Raw genomic sequence first — 16,684 nt, 5'->3', positions numbered from 1 at the left:
GGAATCAACTTCCTCCGAAGATCCGTACTATCTCCACCCAACGATCTTCTGGAAAGCCATTAAGACCTGTCTTTTCCGGCAGGCCTTGGAATGACTGTGTATATGTAGGGCTTTTAGGTTTTTTTATGTACCGTGTTTCCCCAAAAATAAGACACTATCTTATATTAATTTTTGCTCCAAAAGTTGTGCTACATCTTATTTTCGGGGAGGGGGGAGGGGGCTTATATTTCTCAAATAAGACAAATTCACAGGCAGAAAAGCTGACACCCCCAAAGAAAGTGTACCGTACGGTACACTGATTACGGTACGGTACCTGTCAGTATGGCACCCACCCACACAAACAACGGCACTTATACGGTACAACAGTATACTCCCGCTATTGCAGCTTCCGGCCACCAGGGGAGCTACAGTCTACGCACTGTAGTGGAGACTGTAATGGCGGTGAGACAGCAGCAGACTGTGTCTGCTGTACTGGACGGTACAAAGCGATGGAAAGGGCCAGCAGGGGACGCCACATTATTACGGTACCGCTATGAACATCTTTGAATGGTACCGTATGTTTTTCCACCGTATCGTATGTAAACTTGACTACGCCTTATTTTCGGGGGGTGCCTTATGTTAGCAAATTCTGCCTTACTTTCGGGGTACGTCTTATTTTCGGGGAAACAGGGTATTTTACATCATTGTTGTTTTATTACTGTTATATTTCTTATTGTTTTAGTACTTGTGATTATTGTTAGCTGCCCTGGGTCCTGTTGGAGAGGGGCGGCATACAAATCTAAATAAACAAACAAACAAACAAACAAATATAAACAATAAACAAACAATGGTCCCGCAGGCCTTGATTTTGACACACACACATCAATTGGAATAGTTAAAAGACAACTGGAAAACTGAAGGAAAGTCCTTTTTTTAATTTTTCTCACAATGACTCTAACAGGGCTGCACTGCAAAACGTCCCCCGGAGGGGACAAGAGACAAACCGAACGTCTAAAGCTTTGTCGCTAAGAGGGACGGCCACACACAGAGGCGGAAAAAACACTGAAAATGGGCCTGCACGAGCCCTCCCGTTAACACTCCCAACCGTAACATGAAAATCAAAGCTGGCCGAGGAAACCAAATCCCTGCTCCGTTTTATTAAGCAAATATGACTTGGCAGAAGGCAAACTTGGGAGAATAATTGAAAAAATAAAACCACTGGGGGGAGAGAGAATAAATGGATGGCTGTGCACTTTCAAAAACCGGAACAGGCATCACCTTCACGCCTTGTCTATTTTCTGCTTGTTCTGAGAATAATGGCAGCTGAGGAGGTTTTCAAAGCCACCCGGAGCTATTTAAAAAAAAATTGTGATACAGCAAAGAATCCGGACCGTTTCCTGCGTTTTTGCAGCATATAAATGTAATTCATAAGAAGTATTTCCTTACAAGCCCACAGAATAATGTAGTCTTTTTTGGGTTTTTTGTGGGAGGGGACATCAAGGGAAGTGGTTAGCTGCCTTTTGTCAGCGAGTAAGCCTGTATTAAAAAACAAAAATAAAAAAAGATTTTTACAGCTTTATGCCAAGAATGTTTAAGCGTCCTTCGGGGGAAAGGAGGAGCACACGTTGAGATTTATGTACAAGGAACGGCGAAGAGATTTTTCACTCCACTTTTTCACTCCACAAGGAGGTCAAATTTCTCGGCTGCTTCAAACTCGGCATTCATCTGCGCGGCCCACGCGTCCATCTGGAATTCCTAGAAAGGCAATAAAACGATTTTTATTTGGATAAAAAGAGCCCCCCCCCCCGCCGCCGCTTTGACAATCAACCCACGCTACGAGACATTGCCCTGCCAACAAAAGTGCGTGTAGCCAAGGCTGTGGTTCTCCACGTTGAAACTTATATTACCACGATTAAAATAAACCATTCAAAAAGTGCAAAACTCAACATTAAGGAAACTAAGATCATGGCATCCGGCCCTCTCAGTTCCTGGCAGATAGATGGGGAAAGAAATGACAAATTTTATTTTCCTCAACATTAAGAAAATTAGGATAATGGCATCCGGTCCTCTCAATTCCTGGCAAATAGATGAGGAAGAAATGGAGGTAGTGACAGATTTTATTTTCCTCGATATTAAGAAAACTAGGATCATGGCATCCAGCCCTCTCAATACCTGGCAAATAGATGACGAAGAAATGGAGGTAGTGACAAATTTTATTTTCCTTGATATTAAGAAATCTATTATCATGGCATCCGGCCCTCTCAATTCATGGCAAATAGATGGGGAAGAAATGGAGGTAGTGAGATTTTATTTTCCTCGATATTAAAAAAATAAGATCATGGCATCCAGCCCTCTCAATTCCTGTCAAATAGATGAGGAAGACATGGAGGTAGTGACAAATTTTATTTTCCTTGATATTAAGAAAACTAAGATCATGGCATCCGGCCCTCTCAATTCCTGGCAAATAGATGGGGAAGAAATGGAGGTAGTGACAGATTTCATTTTCCTCGATATTAAGAAAACTAGGATCATGGCATCCAGCCCTCTCAATGCCTGGCAAATAGATGGGGAAGAAATAGAGGTAGTGACAGATTTTATATTCCTCAACATTAAGAAAACTAGGCTCATGGCATCCGGCCCTCTCAATACCTGGCAAATAGATGGAAAACAAATGGAGGTAGTGACAGATTTTATTTTCCTCAACATTAAGAAAACTAGGCTCATGGCATCCGGCCCTCTCAATACCTCGCAAATCGATGAGGAGGAAATGGAGATAGTGACAGTTTTTATTTTCATAGGCTCCAGGATCACTGCAGATGGGGACTCTAGCCAAGAAATTAAAAGACGCTTACTCCTGGGGGAGGAAAGCTATGGCAAATGTAGATAGCATACTACCCTGTATCCCCAAAAATAAATCACCCCCCGAAAGTAAGACATAGGAGAGGTTTCGTAGAATTGCCTAATATAAGGCATCCCCTGAAAGTAAGACGTGGGAGACATTATAAGGAAGTGGGTCGATTTAATGCAACCGCTCGTTATGCGAGGAAACCAAAGCGGTCTGTTAGTCTGGGATGCTGGCACACAAATCGGACAGTGGGGAGGATGAGGAGGACTCGGTGCCGGAGGCCGAGGTTCAGCCAGGGCCTTTGGAACCTCCAGCACCTCATAGCAGCGATGAGGAAGAAGTTTCTCCTCTTCTTGATGCACGAGTACGCAGAGCTGCCAAGAGACAGGAATGGTTACTCGAGAGGTCTCCTTGGGAGTAAGACCAGGAGCAAATTGGCCACTCCTCTAACTACTTAAGAACAGAAGAGGCATCTGAAAGGCTGCAGGAAACAACAAGTTTAGACTTGTGTATGTGTCTTGAGTGTCTTGTGAATTCCTTGTTTCATTGCTTCGGATTTATCAAGGAAGACTCCTGGGCATTTTGCCAAGCTCTTGGACATTATATGGCAACCCCGCATGGCACGGGACCAGATTACCTGCGGAATTGCCTCCTGCCACATGAATCCTAGCAACAGGTCAGGTCCCACAGAGTCAGTCTTCTCCAGGTCTGGGCAACTTAGACAATGTCATTTGGTGGGACCTAGTGGAAGAGCCTTCTCTGTGGTGGCCCCGGCCCTCTGGAATCAGCTCCCCCTGGAGATTCGTACTTTCCCCACCCTCCTTGCCTTTCGCAAGAGTCTTAGGACTGATTTATGTCGCCAGGCTTAGGCCAATTAGACCAACGAATGATTGTAAGGTTGCTGTACAAATGGGTGTGGTTGATTTTAATATAGCTAGGGATTTTAGATAGTTATGTAATTTTAAATTTAATTGTAAGTGTTGTAAGCCGCCCTTAGTCTTCTGAGGGGCGGCATAGAAATCCAATTATTAATGTGAGATAATAATAATTAATAATAATAATAATTTATTAGATTCGTATGCCGCCCCTCTCCGAAGACTCGGGGCGGCTCACAACAGTAATAAAGACAGTATAACAACGGAACAAATCTAATAATAAAATATATAAAAACCTCAACAATTAAAAACCATACAGCACATACACATCAAACATGAAATATAATAAGCCTGGGGGAGATGTCTTAGTTCCCCCATGCCTGGCGATATAGGTGGGTCTTAAATAACCTGCGAAAGACAAGGAGGGTGGGGGCCATTCTAATCTCCGGGGGGAGTTGATTCCAGAGGGCCGGGGCCGCCACAGAGAAGGCTCTTCCCCCGGGGCCCGCCAAACGACATTGTTTGGTCGACGGGACCCGGAGAAGGCCAACTCTGTGGGACCTTATCGGCCGCTGGGATTCGTGCGGTAGAAGGCGGTTCCGGAGGTATTCTGGTCCAATGCCATGTAGGGCTTTAAAGGTCATTACCACAACTAATTGCATTGCTTTGAGTTGAGACTCTCTGAAATTACCCCAGCTCCTAATGAAGATGAATTAGCAGGTGACGTCCTGCAAGAAAGGATTGCTTTTTGATTTGTGTGTGTGTCTCCACTGCTAAGCCAGTTATTAGCAGCGCTTCGCTAATTTAAATTTAAGTTCGTTCAAGCGGTGCGTCTTGAATCCGTTCGTTACTGGACGCAGAAGAAGCAGCCCATCATTTTAACCCCAGGTTTACCGCCATGAGTGCCCAAAAGTCCTACTCACATCAAACCCGGGCCGTTTCTTCTTCTTCCGCTTCTCTTTGCCAAACGAGATGCCAGGGATATCAGTGTCCGGCTTCAAAGGAGCCTCACTTTTCTCAGCCGCTGCCTTGGGGCCGCTGATGGCATGCAGAGCGGAGGGCTCAGCCAACTCCCCCGGGAGCAGAAGCTTGTCGAAACCGAAGAGGGTTTGCCGCTTGCCGGGACCACCGGCGGGCGTGGAGGTGGGAAACTCCGGCTTGCTGTCGAAGCTGCGGGACAAGGAGACGTCCAGGCGGCTGTACGACCGGCGCACCCGTGTGGCCATGGTCAGGTCTCGTTCGGATTCCGGCGGAGAACCTGGCGTGTTGGCGCGAACTGGGGACAGGACGTTAGTCTCTTTCGGCGAGTTCTCTGCGCCAAGATTCAAGGAGCAGCATGGGGTGGAAGACTGGGGTTTCTTCTTCGGGGCCTCCCTTCCGTGGGGGCTTTGATTTCCAGGGGCCACCGGGGGGCTGTTCTCCTTGTTTTCTTTTAAGATCTGCATAACAGGAATGGGGTCCATGTTACTTATTATAAGTGGAAAGCAATACCGTGGGGGGACGAGGGGGGGGAGGAGGAGGAGAGAGAGTCCTGAAAGCTGAGTCATTGCAACTGGAGTAATTTTTGCTGTTAGTTTGAGACATTTCACAGCTCATCCATCCTGCGTAAGTTATAGGTAGATAAATAGAAAAAATAGATAGATAGATAGATAGATAGATAGATAGATAGGTAGGTAGGTAGGTAGGTAGGTAGACAGACAGACAGACACAAGATAGATAGGTAGGTATATTACATAGATAGATATAGACAGACAGACAGACAGACAGATAGTTGGATGGATGGACGGACGGACAAGATAGGTAGGTAGGTAGATAGGTAGGTATATTACATAGATAGATAGATAGATAGATAGATAGATAGATAGATAGATAGATAGATGGATGGATGGATGGATGGATGGATGGATGGATGGATGGATGGATAGATAGATAAAATAAGAGTAGAGTAGAATAGAATAGAATTTTATTGGCCAAGTGTGATTGGATATACAAGGATTTTGTCTTGGTGCATATGCTCTCAGCGTACATAAAATAAAATATACATTTGTCAAGGAACACGTGGTACAACACTTAATGATTTTCATAGGGGTCAATGAAGAAGCTAGATAGATAGACAGATGGATGGATGGACGAACAGACAGACAGGTAGGTAGGTATATTACATAGATAGATATAGACAGGCAGATAGTTGGATGGATGGATGGATGGATGGATGGATGGATGGATGGATGGATGGATGGATGGACGGACAAGATAGGTAGGTAGGTACATAGGTAGGTATATTACATAGATAGATATAGACAGGCAGATAGTTGGATGGATGGATGGATGGATGGATGGATGGACGGACAAGATAGGTAGGTAGGTACATAGGTAGGTATATTACATAGATAGATAGACAGACAGACAGACACGATAGATAGATAGATAGATAGATAGATAGATAGATAGATAGATAGATAGATAGATAGAAGATGGAGATGACAGAATAGAATTCTTTATTGGTCAAGTGTGATTGGACACAACAAGGAATGTGTCTTTGGTGCATATGCCCTGTGTACATAAAAGAAAATATACAGTTGTCAAGAATCATGAAGTACCACACTTAAGAATTGTCACAGGGGTCAAATAAGCAATCAGGAAACAATCAATATTGAGAAGACTAATAGTAATAGTAACGCAGCCTTAGTGGTGTAGAATACTTTGCAGATACTCATCGTTTCAATTTTCTGAAAATGTCCTTTTGCCGTCTGTGTGAATTTCAGAGGCATTCTTGGGGTAAAGACAGGACTTCATTTCCCATTTAGTAATATAACATTAAATCTGGACGGGGCAGAGAATCTAATGGGTATTATTAATAAGAGATTGCTCCAGGGCATTCCCTATTGGAGAATTCAGGCCAAAGAGAAAATCAAACAGGCTAATCACTCTCAGGATCGTTCATTCTATGCTCTCTCATTAACAGCCCTCTGTCATCTGCACCTCTATAACTGTCTGTTTTGGTGCTGCAACCCAACAAGACCGACAAACGTCAGAGGAGAATCAGAACTGCAGAAAAAACAATGGCTGCCAACCTGCCTTCCATTGAGGACCTGTATACTGCATGAGTCAAAAAGTGGGCTGTGAAAATATTTACTGACCCCTCGCATCCTGGACTTAAACTGTTCCAACTCCTTCCCTCAAAACGTCGCTACAGAGCACTGCACACCAAGACAACTGGACACAAGAAGAGTTTTTTCCTGAACGCCATCACTCTGCTAAACAGATCATTTCCTCAACACTGTCAAACTATTTACTCAGTCTGCACTACTATTACTACCAGTTTTTTTCTCATCGTTTCTATCACCCATTCCCTCCAACTTATGACTGTATGACTGTAACTTGTTGCTTGTATTCTTAAGATTTTTATTAATAATTCCCCTTATATAGAGCGCTGGTGAGACCACATTTGGAATACTGTGTTCAGTTCTGGAGACCTCACCTACAAAAAGATATTGACAAAATTGAACGGGTCCAAAGACGGGCTACAAGAATGGTGGAAGGTCTTAAGCATAAAACCTATCAGGAAAGACTTCATGAACTCAATCTGTATAGTCTGGAGGACAGAAGGAAAAGGGGGGACATGATTGAAACATTTAAATATGTTAAAGGGTTAAATAAGGTTCAGGATGGAAGTGTTTTTAATAGGAAAGTGAACACAAGAACAAGGGGACACAATCTGAAGTTAGTTGGGGGAAAGATCAAAAGCAACGTGAGAAAATATTATTTTACTGAAAGAGTAGTAGATCCTTGGAACAAACTTCCAGCAGAAGTGGTTGGTAAATCCACAGTAACTGAATTTAAACATGCCTGGGATAAACATATATCCATTGTAAGATAAAATACAGGAAATAGTATAAGGGGAGACTAGATGGACCATGAGGTCTTTTTCTGCCGTCAGTCTTCTATGTTTTTATAAACTGTTTCAACTCCTTCCCTCAAAACGTCGCTACAGAGCACTGCACACCAAGACAACTAGACACAAGAAGAGTTTTTTCCTGAACGCCATCACTCTGCTAAACAGATCATTTCCTCAACACTGTCAAACTATTTACTCAATCTGCACTACTATTACTAGTTTTTTTCTCATCGTTTCTATCATCCATTCCCTCCAACCTATGACTGTATGACTGTAACTTGTTGCTTGTATTCTTAAGATTTTTATTAATATTGATTGTTTCCTCATTGCTTATTTGACCCCTATGACAACCATTAAGTGTTGTACCTCATGATTCTTGACAAATGTATCTTTTTCTTTTACGTACACTGAGAGCATCTGCACCAAAGATAAATTCCTTGTGTGTCCAATCACACTTGGCCAATAAAGAATTATATTCTATTCCAATTACGTAATAATAAAGAAATGTAAAAATGTATAAATTCTAGAGAACAATTTCTCAAACATCTCTGACAACGACTTCTAATGAAAAATGGGGTTGTAAATAACCCAAACAACTGTTATATGGTTGTTTTTTGTCATTTGTGTAATAAAAAATAAAATAAAATAAAAAATTTCCGGGGGGGATGGGCTTATTTCAGCGCATGCGCCCAAAAAGCATGATAGAAACATAGAAACATAGAAGTCTGACGGCAGAAAAAGACCTCATGGTCCATCTAGTCTGCCCTTATGCTATTTCCTGTATTTTATCTTAGGATGGATATATGTTTATCCCAGGCATGTTTACATTCAGTTACTGTGGATTTACCAACCACGTCTTTTGGAAGTTTGTTCCAAGGATCTACTACTCTTTCAGTAAAATAATATTTTCTCACGTTGCTTTTGATCTTTCCCCCAACTAACTTCAGATTGTGTCCCCTTGTTCTTCTGTTCACTTTCCTATTAAAAACACTTCCCTCCTGGACCTTATTTAACCCTTTAATATATTTAAATGTTTCGATCATGTCCCCCCTTTCCCTTCTGTCCTCCAGACTATACAGATTGAGTTCATTAAGTCTTTCCTGATACGTTTTATGCTTAAGACCTTCCACCATTCTTGTAGCCCGTCTTTGGACCCGTTCAATTTTGTCAATATCTTTTTGTAGGTGAGGTCTCCAGAACTGAACACAGTATTCCAAATGTGGTCTCACCAGCATTCTATATAGCGGGATCATAATCTCCCTCTTCCTGCTTGTTATACCTCTAGCTATGCAGCCAAGCATCCTACTTGCTTTCCCTACCGCCTGACTGCACTGCACACCCATTTTGAGACTGTCAGAAATCACTACCCCTAAATGATGGGGCTTATTATCAGCGGATGTCTTATTTTAGGGAACATATGGGACAAAACCAGCCCCTAGTGCCAAAATGGGGATTGCTGCTCTCAATGTGTCAAGACTACAATTCCCAGAAATTCCCCAGCCATCTCAGGGAAGGCTGGACTACTTAAAAGTTCCAAACCTCGGCCTTCTTTTAATTTTCAAGAACTGCTATGGCGCTGTGCTTACCCTTGGACTCCGACGAGGAATGAAATCACTTTCTTTCACCTGGTCCTGGGAAGCAGTGGAGAACAAAACAAAAGTAGTTAATTTGACATAAAACCCTGATTTAATTTCATTAATAAGCTTATTCATTACTCATGGTCTGTATGTTTTTAAAAATGGTTCACTGCTGGGTTTTTTTAATAGAAACATAGAAGATTGACGGCAGAAAAAGACCTCATGGTCCATCTAGTCTGCCCTTATACTATTCCCTGTATTTTATCTTAGGATGGACCTGGGTTTATCCCAAGCATGTTTAAATTCAGTTACTGTGGATTTACCAATCATGTCTGCTGGAAGTTTGTTCCAAGGATCTACTACTTTGAAGTAACCGTTCAAAGTTATACAGCACCTCATGGTCCATCTAGTCTGCTCTTATACTATTTCCTGTATTTTATCTTAGGATGGATCTATGTTTATCCCAGGGATGTTTAAATTCAGTGACTGTAGATTTACCAGCCACGTCTGCTGGAAATTTGTTCCAAGCATCTACTACTCTTTTAGTAAAATAATATTTTCTCACGTTGCTTAGAAAAGAGGTCAGATCTCAATTTCTTTTGTGAGCTTCTGTTTCATCTTTTGCAGGGGAAACAGAAGCACACGGAAGAAATTGAGATCCGACCTGGGGCGATGGCGCCCTTAACAGCATGCCACCTCTTGCCCTCGTGCCATAGGTTCGCCATCACGGCCCTAACCATTTCTTACAGATGGCAGTCCAGTCTCTTCTAAATTAATATGGATGGATCTATGTTTATCCCAGGCATGCTTAAATTCAGTTACTGTGGATTTACCGACCACGTCTGCTGGAAGTTTGTTCCAAGGGTCTACTATTCTTTCAGTAAAATAATATTTTCTCATGTTGCTTCTGATCTTTCCCCCAACTAACTTCAGATTGTGCCCCCTTATTCTTGTGTTCAATTTCCTATTAAAAACACTTCCCTCCTGAATCTTATTTAACCCTTTAACATATTTAAATGTTTCGATCATGTCCCCTCTTTCCCTTCTGTGCTCCGGACTATACAGATCTTTTATTATATTTTAATATACCCTTTAATATTTTGATACACACTTTATATGCTGAATTGTTGAGTTTCTATGCATTATTGCTGGATTCTGTTACACCATATAGAATTATTATTGTTGTTATAAATATTATTGTTGTCTGCGAAGAGGGGCGGCATACAAATCCAATAAATAATAATAATAATAATAATAATAATAATAATAATAATAAATATATCAATTTTATTGATATTGGAGTATCAGAGAGAGTCAAAGAAAAAGAAGAAGAAATAATCCCAAAATATTGCAACCTGGCCTACATGATTAAGGATGAAACAGGTAAACAGTGATGCCCATTGTCATTGGGGCACTTGATACCATGTCCAAGAATTTCACAAAACACATCAAGAAATTGCAGCTTCCTGCAATAACACCAGCAGAACTGCAAAAAACTGTGCTACTTGGAACATTGTACATCTTGGTTGATACTTAGGACACTGGCAGCAACCTGTATCAACCATTAGCACCAATCAGTGGTATTTGTGATGCATTTTTGAATGTTCAGTTGACTGAGTTTTATGTTTAATGAATAAACGAAATAACAACAACAGCAACACAGAAAAATGGTCAATTCTCACAGTAGTAGAACGGGCAGAGATAGCAAAAGTGTCTTAATAATAAAAAACAATATATCCAATTTTGTTTCCATTTGAAGATTACTTCTACATTTTTACTCAAAACAGAACAAAATGAAACATTGACTTTGGATTTTGATGATTCAGTTTGTTGCTAATTATTTTTTGTTACTAATTATATAATAGTGTAATTTCATACCAAATGGCTAAGCCGTGGAGAAATATCAGTAGCTGAAAAAGCAAGTTGTTCTGCTTGACTCTGCCAGGCAGCGCGATCCATTTTCTTTACATTTTTCCCTGACTTTTAATTTTTTTTGGTTTCCCCCCCTAATTTATTCCATTTTTTCCATGAATTCCCTGATATTTCCTGAACTGCCAATTTCCCTGATAATTTCTCTGATTTCCAGGTTTGCTGGACACGCTGAATTTCCTTTATTACACTTTATTAATTTAATTACTGCACCAAAAAAGCTTGGAGGTCAGTGTTTTTTTCTTCTTTTCTTTTTCCTTCGCATCTTCTTTCTCCTTCTGTTTCTCTCCCATATTTCCTATTGTCAGTATTTTCATTTGCATCTTTTATTCAAGTGAGCTTCAATAAAAAAATATATTTTTTTTAAAAAATCAACACTCGGTGGCTTGCATTGGCTGCTGATCAGTTTCCGGTCACAATTCAAAGTGTTAGTCATGACCTTTAAAGCCCTACATGGCATTGGACCAGAGTACCTCTGGAACCGCCTGCTACCGCACGAATCCCAGCGACCGATAAGGTCCCACAGAGTTGGCCTTCTCCGGGTCCCATCGTTTGGCGGGCCCCAGGGGAAGAGCCTTCTCTGTGGCAGCCCCGGCCCTCTGGAACCAACTCTCCCCGGAGATTAAAACTGCCCCCATCCTTCCTGTCTTTTGTAAACTACTTAAGACTCACTTATACCGCCAGGCATGGGGGAGTTGAGACACTTTCCCCCCAGGCTATTTTTTATACTTTGTTTTATGTTTGGTATGAATGTTGCTGTTTGGTTTTTAAGCAATGATAGGGTTTTATATGTTTTAAATATTAGATTTGTTCCACTGTTATATTGTTTTTATTGCTGTTGTGAGCCGCCCCGAGTCTTCGGAGAGAGGCGGCATACAAATCTAATAAATAAATAAATGAATGAATGAATGAATAAATAAATAAAGATGGAACATGTATAAACGGTTCGTAACAACTACTCACCTGCTGATTCCGTGGCTTAATCTTTTTCAGAGTTATCGCGCGCATGACAGAGGCACTCGGACACTACAAAAGAAGACGGGGGGGGGGATTTAGAGGGGCAGCAAGGGGGAAAAATGCAGGTGGGAGAGAATTTTCCTGCTAAAGACAAGGAATCTGAGATACGTCTCTCGAAAATACATCCTATGCTTTGAGAGAGCCTGAACAATCACTCCTACTCCAGATACAGGTAATCTTGGTCTTACAACCACAATTGAGCCCAAATTTAACGTTAAGTCAGTTTTGCCCCATTTTACAATTCTTGCCACAGTTGTTAAGCAAATCATTGAACTTGTTAAGTGACTAAAAGGAACCAAATGGCAGCCACAAGATGGGGAAAATTAAATCTTTTCACTGTTCTGGTCTAAGCGTAGGGTCACTCTTCTCAGACAGATAAAACTCCACACAAACAGGAAAATCATGTAGATTCTGTTTATTATCTGGTATCCTCATATCAAAGACTTACATAGTCAAGATGAGATTCATCAGACTATATATTTGGTGATTAGTAAAACTTTGGATAGGAAGATGATGGAATTAAAAGAAAAATAGGAATCGGACTATTGTAGAATCTGGAATACATTTTGAAATTGGCTAAAAATTAGGAATCAAGGTAAGAAAGAGAAAAATAAAACCAAAACCTGAATGATAAAATATTCATGTATCTATGAAACTGTAGGTTAAATTACTAGTGGCAAAAAACACATACTAACTTAAATGGTGAAGTAGGAGTTTGTATATACTGTATTCCAATCTGAAATACCGTAAAATATATTGTGTAGTGTTCTTAATGTTTATATTTCTATGTATTCTGTATTCCTTGATTTTTGTCTTAATATTTTTTATTTTATTTCTTTTTCTTTTTCTTGTTTTGTATGTGTATTTTGCATGTGTTTTTTAACATTGGAAAATTAATAAAAACTATTTTTTTTAAAAAAAGAATATGTTCATAATCTGTTCCATGATATGTCGGTGAAGAGATTAATCTTTCCTCGACTTGTGGCTGCAGTCACAATCTCCGACTGCATTCCCCATAATACAATCTCTTAAAAGAGACATATCTTCATCCAAGCTAAAATATCCCTGGAGTCAGAACATTGAGTAACACCGTTGTTAAGTGAACTATCACAAATACGAGTCAGTTGCCAAAGCTCTGAATTTTGATCATGTGACCATTGGGATGATGCAATGGGTATAGTGTGAAAAAATGGTTACAAGTTTCCTTTTCACTGTATTTTTAATTTTGAACAATTGATTACCGTATTTTCCGGAGTATAAGACACACCTTTATCCCCCATTTAAGAGGCTGAAAATTTAGGTGCATCTTATATTCTGAATGTAGCTTTTTTGAAACTCTTATTCCCAGCCCTAACGAGGCGTTAGAAATCTTCTCCGCTCTTCCAGTCTTTTTTATTGCCACTCTCCCCAAAAAAGGTTTTTTCCAGCCCTAAGCCTTTACAGGGTTTTTTTTTTCATTTAAGCTTAACCAGGGGATAAAATAATGTGCTGAAGTTGACAAGACTAACGACGCTAGCCAGATACCTGATACGCAGATGTTTTACCTCATTTTCCTCCCCAAAAACTAAGGGGCATCTTATACGCCAAAAATTACGGCAAATGGTCAATAAAATTAAACATACAGTGGTACCTCTACCTAAGAATGCCTCTACTTATGAACTTTTCTAGATACGAACCGAGTGTTCAAGATTTTTTTGCCTCCTCTCAAGAAGCATTTTCTATTTACAAACCCAAGCCTCCGAAACTATAACCAGGAAAGGCGGGGAGACGCCTCCGTGGGGACTCTCTAGGAATCTCCTGGGAGGAAACATGGCCGGAAAAGGCAGGGAGAAGCCTCTGTGGGGCCTCTCTAGGAATCTCCTGGGAGGAAACAGGGCCTCCACCCTCCCTGTGGTTTCCCCCAATCGCACGCATCATTTGCTTTTACATTGATTCCTGTGGGAAAAATTGCTTCTTCTTACAAACTTTTCTACTTAAGAACCTGGTCACGGAACGAATTAAGTTTGTAAGTAGAGGTACCATTGTACATTTATTTTATTGGCATTTCCAACAAATAAATATTTAATAAATACATTGCTGTATTTATATGGTAAAAGGTACATTGAAGGGTTAACATAGACAGATTAGTAGAGCATTAGTATACTCTGGTGCAGCCTATACTCTGAAAAATATGATAGCTTACTCAACATATCAAAACTCAAGTAGAATTTTAAATTCATAAAAGAATAAATGAATGAACACAACAATGCTTTTCACATACCGGGGTGCCCATTATTCTCCTGGCCACCCCAGTGGGGTTACCCTGGGACAACGGACGAGTTGTGGAAGACAAGTTTCTCTCGGACCTCCGCTTGGGCGGAGAAGAAGCAGCACCTGGGGAATAAATGGAAAGGATAAAAGAGGTGGATCAAAAATGTTATAGAAAAAAAATGTGATGTCCATACTTGGGAAATGCTTCCGTTTAAAAGTAGAGCTGTGCTACAAGGCAGAGCAACCTATGCAATCTGGGGTCCTCATTTTACCGACCTTGGGAGGATGGAAGGCTGAGTCAACCTTGAGCCTAGCAATATTCGAGCTGCCAAACTGCTGGCAGTCAGTGGCAAGCAGAAGCAACCAGACGAAGAAAGGATTATTCGAAATGACTATCAGATCATCAGTTATTTCTTATACAGTACATGTATTATTATTTATTAAACTTGTATGCTGCCCTTCTCCGATGCTAAGGAGTTAGACATTCTACTCCCCCTCCCCACCTGAAAAGAACTCTGTTCCCACTGCCAGTTACCTCACATTAACCCACTCTGATGCTAAGGAGTTACATATTCTACATAAATTTTCAAGCTTTAAGTGTCAATTTATCATGTCTGATCACATAATTTCATAGGGAAGCACAGGTATCTAGCCATTAGTAATAAATAAAGGCAGGATACAATGTTGAAAAAGAGGGATACAATAATAATGAATATAATAATAAAAGCAATATATAATAATAAAGAATAAAGGTGAAGTATAATAATAAATAAAGATGGAATGTAAGAATAAATAAAATTTAGGAATAGTAAATAAAAATGGATGATAATAAGAATAATAATTTGAGTGAGTTTCATGTTTAATGAATAATAATAACAACAACAACAACAACAATAATAAAAAACCGAGCTGCAACAACTCTGGCATAAGACAGTGAAAGTGGTCCTTGGCACGCTGGGTGCGCTGGGTCCTTGGCACGCTGGGAGGACATTTGAAAACCATCAGAATTTACAAAATCTCCATTTGTCAACTGCAAAAGGCCACTTTACTGGGATCAGCATACCTAATTCTTTTTATTTTAATTTTTTAAATATATTTTTTTCAAATATATACATTTAAAAAGACATTTTCTCGATCATAGCATTTTTACATTCATCCAAAAAAAAAAAAGAAGGTAAGTGAAAGAGAAAACCATGGACAGGACAAAAACAGACTCTACATAACCGACCCCACCCCTGCTGTCTCATTGACAGCTTAGTTTAAACTCATCATGCGGTGAATACTACCTACGGTTATTTTTCAGTCATAAGTATAACCAAATTCAAAGTATTTTGCATAAATAATTCACCGCTACCTCATGCAGTCCTAGGTGCTTGGGAAGTGCCCGAGTGATGAAATACGAAATCCAGCATAGTGATCTCGTTTGCTGTGTTGTATTGTTAATAATTTTTTTTTAATGTTCAGTTGAGTGATTTTCATGTTTAATGAATAAAAGAAATAATAATAATAATAATAATAATAATAATAATAATAATAATAATAATGGCAAAGTATAGCAATAAGTCTTCGGAGAGGGGCGGCATACAAATCCAAATAATAAAATAATAAAATAAATAAGGGTAGAATATAATAATGAATAAATGCAGGATATAATAAAAAAATAATGATGAAGAATGATGGTGATGATGCCTAGGATGCTGGCAGCAACCCATATCAATCATCAGCTCCAGTCAATGATATTTGTGACACATTTTTAAATGTTCAGTTGAGGGAGTTTCATATATAATAACAATAACAATAATAACCATATATGTTAATAAAGGCGGAATATAACAGTAAATAAATCGTATATTATAATAATAATAATAATAATAATAACAACAACAACAACAACGTTCACGGAGTAATAACGAGTTCACGGAGAGGGGCGGCATACAAATCCAATAAATAAATAAATGAATAAATAAACAATAATAATAATAACAATAATAATAAATATAAAAATAGGCGGGATCCCGCAGGGAAGTCCCTAATCGACCCGACGAACTGAGACGCCCTGGAGCTCTTTGGAAGCGACGTAGGGAAGCCCCCTCCCCACCCCAGGCCTGCTCCGCGGGGTCCCTCAGTCTCCCCTCACCTTCCCGGGTCTCCCCGGCCGACCGCGCCCGTCTCCAGGGGCGGCCTCCCGCCATGGCGGCCGCCGCCTTTCGCTCACTTCTCTCTCCGCGCCGTTGAAATCGCCCGCCACAGCCTGAACGGAAGTGACGTTGAAGCCGCCCGCCGGGAAAGCGCCACCCACGGCCGGTGCCGACAT

The 16,684-nt window shown here is 40.4% G+C and overlaps 1 protein-coding gene across 1 annotated transcript; it reads right to left on the bottom strand.

Annotated features, from left to right (window-relative positions):
* Positions 1-894: 894 nt before the first annotated feature.
* Positions 895-16,684, bottom strand: CDCA5 (cell division cycle associated 5). Its single transcript, XM_070766274.1, has 6 exons — positions 16,508-16,684; positions 14,381-14,493; positions 12,067-12,129; positions 9,184-9,228; positions 4,623-5,138; positions 895-1,734 (listed from the first exon to the last, which is right to left on the bottom strand). The coding sequence occupies exons 1-6, from the start codon at positions 16,560-16,562 to the stop codon at positions 1,654-1,656; spliced, it is 873 nt and encodes a 290-aa protein (XP_070622375.1). The 5' UTR covers positions 16,563-16,684; the 3' UTR covers positions 895-1,653.

Source organism: Erythrolamprus reginae, chromosome 13 (assembly GCF_031021105.1).
Source record: "Erythrolamprus reginae isolate rEryReg1 chromosome 13, rEryReg1.hap1, whole genome shotgun sequence".
NCBI classification, from domain to species: domain Eukaryota; kingdom Metazoa; phylum Chordata; class Lepidosauria; order Squamata; family Dipsadidae; genus Erythrolamprus; species Erythrolamprus reginae.
The sequence above is the reverse complement of the archived record's forward strand: the minus strand, read 5'-3'. Positions and strand labels throughout refer to the sequence as shown.

Bases quoted from the DNA above. Each gene is read 5' to 3' on its own strand.
- CDCA5 (XM_070766274.1), bottom strand. From the start codon at position 16,562: ATGGCGGGAGGCCGCCCCTGGAGACGGGCGCGGTCGGCCGGGGAGACC. The intron at 9,229-12,066 runs GTGAGTAGTTGT...ACTGCTTCCCAG, and splicing joins TTAAGCCACGGAATCAGCAG to GACCAGGTGAAAGAAAGTGA. The intron at 5,139-9,183 runs GTAAGCACAGCG...CCTGTTATGCAG, and splicing joins TTCCTCGTCGGAGTCCAAGG to ATCTTAAAAGAAAACAAGGA.